Source organism: Camponotus vicinus, unplaced genomic scaffold (assembly GCF_025532165.1).
Source record: "Camponotus vicinus isolate PSW18456_S1 unplaced genomic scaffold, iyCamVici1.0 SCAF_6, whole genome shotgun sequence".
Lineage (NCBI taxonomy): Eukaryota > Metazoa > Arthropoda > Insecta > Hymenoptera > Formicidae > Camponotus > Camponotus vicinus.
The window spans coordinates 14017385-14022883 of NW_028141978.1; the positions used below are offsets into that span (position 1 = coordinate 14017385).

At 41.2% G+C, this 5499-nt stretch overlaps 2 protein-coding genes across 2 annotated transcripts; both read left to right on the top strand.

The window, feature by feature from the left end:
* The first annotated feature begins 319 nt into the window (after window positions 1-319).
* Window positions 320-3933, top strand: LOC145973649 (uncharacterized). Its single transcript, XM_083103169.1, has 3 exons — window positions 320-557; window positions 807-1983; window positions 3796-3933. The coding sequence occupies exons 1-2, from the start codon at window positions 440-442 to the stop codon at window positions 1967-1969; spliced, it is 1281 nt and encodes a 426-aa protein (XP_082959295.1). The 5' UTR covers window positions 320-439; the 3' UTR covers window positions 1970-1983; window positions 3796-3933.
* Window positions 2894-4815, top strand: LOC145973263 (uncharacterized). Its single transcript, XM_083102522.1, has 2 exons — window positions 2894-3631; window positions 3796-4815. Exons 1-2 carry the CDS (start codon window positions 2894-2896, stop codon window positions 4813-4815), a joined length of 1758 nt encoding a protein of 585 aa, XP_082958648.1.
* Window positions 4816-5499: the final 684 nt, after the last annotated feature.

A 5499-nucleotide genomic window follows, 5' to 3' on the forward strand; every position in this document is an offset into this window, starting at 1 on the left:
ACACAACTTTTGTTTGAAACATTTCTATCTAAAGTGCATAGTTTATGAAATATTCCACCGTATCGGGACTTTTGGGACACCCTGTATAGTCAAACGCGTACGCCCTGATCTCCTTCCTTTTCAGCTAATTGCTGTAGAACAATCGCGTCGGTTGCATATGCAGGAGTGAAATTAGTGTATTTACATTATTCACGTAAGTATTTCTTGTTTTAGTTTTTTGTATCTAAGCTTAATTAAAGTGTACATATTGACGTAATTGTATTTCGCGTCTCTTCCTCAAGATCATATTTGTAGTACCTCCCACTTACCACAGTGTCGCCACAAGCTTCAAAGCTAGGGAAAAAATTTCCCCCGCGGCGCGGTCCACGCGCCCTGCGTATATCTATCTATGTTCATTCTTTCGCTTTGTGTCAGTGTCGTTACATCGTTTGCGTAAAATATGGGAAAGAAAGAAAAAAGGAGAAGACCATCGCTCGATGAGGATAAGGAGAACAGAAGGCTTCGACGAAAAATTCAACGATTGGAGGAAATACTGGATCGACAGAAGGAAGAGCGTCGTAAGTAGAGAGCTAACCTCACTTTTACCAGAACAGTGATTACCATAGCGATTTGATCGTTACGTATGAAGCTTTTTGAAAAGCACAATTTCTTCGTAAAAAAAAAAAAAAAAAGGCCATAACCACGCGGGTTTAACTCGTAGGGCCTGTCAATTCTGACACTCCTTGGGAGTGCGTTTTTTCGTTTGACGAAAAACGACAGATTGGATTGAACCCACATAACAAGTTTAACTAACTGTGGTTTCACAGGTGATCGCTCTTTGTCTCGATCGGTGTCGAGACGCTTGGCGTCTCGAAGACGCTCACCGTTCCGATACTCGTCGGGATATTCGCCGCATAGAGAACGGTCAGCACCCCCATACTCGCCCAGGAGTTCAGCAGCTCGATCTGTATTGAGCTATTCGTCAGTTAGACGCTCAAGATCTCGATCTATATCAAGACACACGTCGCCTAGTATCAACGAGATACTAGAGGCGAGAGAAAATATTCTTGATAACCATGAGTCGAGAAGGGACGACGCAACACAGGCTATGAAGGCCTTAGCAGTCGAACTGTCAGATAACAAGACGCCGGAAGCATTATCGGCAGATCCTCCAAACGACGCCCCGCAAGAGATACCAGAGCACGAGATCGAACTTCAACAGGAAATAGTAGATGTGATAGGGGCCCGTTTAGAATCAGACAAAAAGACAGCAGCGGCGGTTCATAAGGATGTAGCTCTTCGCTGGTCGGAAATTGTAAAGAAAGGGCTCCCGCCGGAGGAAGTCAAATCACTTTTGGAAAAGTATCCGATTCCGGAAAATTGCGATTTTATAGCGGTTCCCAAGCTAAACGCTGAAATCACTGCAGCGGTACAAGAATCGACAATAAAAAGAGACAGACGTATTGTTGAGAAACAAGAGCGTGTTGCGGCATGTTTGGGCGCCGTAGGAAAAGCAATTTCAATCACGCTCAAAACGGATATTCCTGGAAAGCTCGAACTACTCGAGAAGCTAAGCGATGGTGGTAGGCTTCTCGCTTCAATTCATAGGGACGAGTCCCTGGCTAGAAAGAACATTATCATGGCCAATCTAAACGTTTCTATGAAAACAACGCTGTCAAACACGTCGGTTGACGAGTGGCTATTCGGAGGTGACTTGGAGGAGAAAATAAAAGTAGCAAAGAACCTCGAAAAAACAACAAAGACCTTAAAACCTCCGCAAAGATCTTCGCAGCAGAGCATCACACAGAGGAACACAAAAAACGTGAAAGGCCCGCCGCGTCAACAGTTATACAAGAGTCGAACGGCGGCGTCCGGCGGGCAACGCAAAACATCCCCCAGCAGCCATCGCAGAACGTTCAGCAGCTCGGATGTGAGGAAGACGTCACATCGCAGGGAGTCGACCAGAGATCGGTACAGGAGACGGCATTAAGAGCATCAGCAAGCGTAGGTAGACCAGCGGGTAGACTAAAATTTTTTAGTAACATATGGTCAAAAGTGACCAAGGATTCTGTGGTCCGACAATGGATTCAGGGTTATGAAATTCCATTTATGTCCCCGCCGACTCAGAAGAGCTATCCGGTTGAACGCACGTGGTCTGACAAAGAAAAATTATTACGCGATAAACAAATTAATAAGCTAATTGATAAAGGAGTGATTGTAAGTGATTGTTTTCCGTCACAAGGTCAATTTTTGTCAAACATATTTTTGGTTCCTAAGCAGGATGGAACACATAGATTAATATTGAATCTTAAAAAACTAAATGAGTTTGTTGCAGCGGAGCACTTCAAAATTGAAGATTGGAAAGTAGCAAAAAGATTAATCAGCCCCCATGACTATATGGCAACACTAGATTTAAAAGACGCATACTATCTCGTACCAATAAAAAAGAAGGATAGAAAATTTTTGCGTTTTTTATACAGAGGAAAATTGTTTGAGTTTACTTGCTTGCCTTTCGGTCTGAACGTGGCACCGTATGTTTTTACAAAACTGTTGAAACCGGTAGCAGCATACTTAAGAAAACGCGGGCTTATTTCGGTGTTCTACTTAGATGATATTTTAGTTATAGGAAGATCGTACGAAAAATGTATTGATAATATCCAGAAAACAGCTACACTGTTACAGGAGCTAGGTTTCATAATTAATAAAAAGAAAAGTCTTACGGTTCCTACTCAGCGATGCAAATATTTAGGCTTGATATTTGATTCAGAAAAGATGTCTATAGAGTTACCGGAGGAAAAAATACAGAACGGTGGATTTATTGAATAAATTTAGTAAAACATCGTATTGCACGATAAGAGAATTAGCAGCGTTCGTAGGCACGTTAGTCTCTCGGTGTCCGGCTTTAAAGTACGGGATGACTTATGTGAGACGCTTCGAAAAGGAGAGACTTCGCGCGTTGGAAGAAAATCAGAATAATTTTGATGCAATAGTAAGCCTTTCGACAGAGCTAGAGGAAGATTTTGCATGGTGGAAAAAGAACATTCTACTTGCGTGCGCACCAATGACCGAACCCGTTTATAATTTAGAAATATTTTCTGATGCATCTCTTACGGGATGGGGCGTTTTTTGCGAAAATCAGCGTAGTCATGGGTATTGGAAGGCTGAAGATTTAGGTTTACACATCAATCTATTAGAACTTATGGCAGCGTTCTTTGGTTTGAAGTGCTTTGCAAGTAACAGGCGACGTTGTAATATCATGTTACGCTTAGATAATACATCAGCAATTGCATACATTAACCGCATGAGAGACAGTCGTTACGAAGGTCTTAGTTCCCTTGCCAGGGAAATTTGGCAATGGTGCGAGCGAAGGGAAATTTGGATTTCGGCATCCTATATCCCTTCCAAAGAAAACGTTGAAGCAGATTATGAGTCACGGAGACTACAACCGGAAACAGAGTTTGAATTGAATGATAGCGCCTTCCAAAAGATAGTTAAAGTTTTTGGACAACCAGAAATTGACCTGTTCGCCTCAAGGGCGAACGCTAAATGTCGTCGGTACGTGTCATGGCGGAAAGATCCTGGCTCTATCGCCATTGACGCATTTACGCTGGAATGGAAACGATTTCTTTTTTATGCCTTTCCTCCTTTCTCGGTAATATTAAAAGTTTTAAGAAAAATTGAGTATGAGGGATCAAATGGCATTGTGGTGGTGCCATATTGGGAGGCACAACCATGGTTCCCTTTATTTTCATCATTACTTGACGCTTAGCCCATTATTTTTCAGCCGAATGAAAATTTGATATGATCTTCTTACAGAGAAACACACCCTTTGTGACATCGGCTTTCATTGGTGGCCGGCAAGCTATCAGGGAAGCTTTCATCCGAAAGGAAGTTCCACTGGAATCGGTTGATATATTAATAGCGTCGTTATCAGAATCATCGCTCCGACAGTATGATTCCGGTCTCAAGAAGTGGTGGAATTTTTGTAAAATAGAAAAAATCGATCCATTTTCTGGTTCCACGAATAACATATTATCTTTTCTTACGGAAGAGTTCAAAAAGAAAGCATCACTCAGCTCACTAAACTGTTATAGATCAGCAATTTCGTTAATCGTGGGACCAGAACTGGGAAAAGACGAAAAAGTTCAGCGTTTTTTTAGAGGTGTAGCAAAATTAAGACCGGCTGCTCCCAGATATGATTCGACGTGGGATCCTAAAATCGTTTTAAGACATCTATCGAGTTGGTACCCAAATAGAGAATTAAGTTTGGAATCTTTAACATTAAAATTAGTGACCTTGCTCGCCCTAGTCACAGGGCATCGTATGCAGACCCTAGCGGTGATCGATATAAGGAATATTTATCGAGCAAACGAAAACACGTTGGAGATAAAAATTCCGGACAGAATAAAGACATCCGGCCAAAATAAAAACCAGCCGGTGTTGAGGTTACCTTTTTTTACGCAGGATAAAGCTATCTGCGCTGCTACAGTATTGTTAATATATTTAGAAAAAACCAAAAATATACGCGGATTGGTAAACAAATTATTTATATCATTCAAAAAACCGCATAAAGCAGTAGGCGCGCAGACGATTAGTCGGTGGATAAAAAAGGTCATGTGCAAAAGCGGTATAGATATTAATATTTTCTCGGCGTACAGCACACGCCATGCATCGACGTCTGCAGCAAAACGTCACGGAGTAAATATCGATCAAATACGAAAAACCGCGGGCTGGTCAAAAGACTCTGAAACGTTCGCGCGTTTTTATAATCGTTGCGTCATTGCGGAGAACACGCAATTTGCGGAAGCAGTTTTAGAAACCGAGGCTGTAATATAGCTTGTAAGGTTGCTGGAAATTAGAGAGACTAATACAGCTACAACTTTGTCATTAAGATTGAAAAAAAAAAAAACAGTTTAATAATGTAAAACTATAATTTTTTTGTTTATTTCTTTCTTTCTCCATCCTGGACGGCATTATTTATAATAATGTTTTTTCTATCGAAATACTACTGCCGTAACCGACTTTAAACACTACAAATATGATCTTGAGGAAGAGGCGCGAAATACAATTAAGGATTGAACGAACTTACCTAAGTGATGTTCAATCATGATTGTATGAGCCGCCTCTTCCGAAGAGATCAGTCCCTCCCTCCCATTTATCTCGAGGGAAATACCCGAATAGAAGTTACGGCAGAGCTTTGAAGAATGAACATAGATAGATATACGCAGGGCGCGTGGACCGCGCCGCGGGGGAAATTTTTTCCCTAGCTTTGAAGCTTGTGGCGACACTGTGGTAAGTGGGAGGTACTACAAATATGATCTCTTCGGAAGAGGCGGCTCATACAATCATGATTGAACATCACTTAGGTAAGTTCGTTCAATCCTTAATTATTTGCCGGTGCATTCTTTTACAATGTGTTCATAAATTTTTATGTTTTATGTTTGATTTGGATAAGTCTTGAATCATATTTAGATTATAATATTTATTCTAAAAAAAAGTGTCTGAAGACAAAAGTAACAC

Coding starts and splice junctions, on each gene's coding strand:
- LOC145973649 (XM_083103169.1), top strand. CDS start 440: ATGGGAAAGAAAGAAAAAAGGAGAAGACCATCGCTCGATGAGGATAAG. Junction 558..806: donor TCGACAGAAGGAAGAGCGTC/GTAAGTAGAGAG, acceptor GTGGTTTCACAG/GTGATCGCTCTTTGTCTCGA.
- LOC145973263 (XM_083102522.1), top strand. CDS start 2,894: ATGACTTATGTGAGACGCTTCGAAAAGGAGAGACTTCGCGCGTTGGAA. Junction 3,632..3,795: donor ATGCCTTTCCTCCTTTCTCG/GTAATATTAAAA, acceptor ATCTTCTTACAG/AGAAACACACCCTTTGTGAC.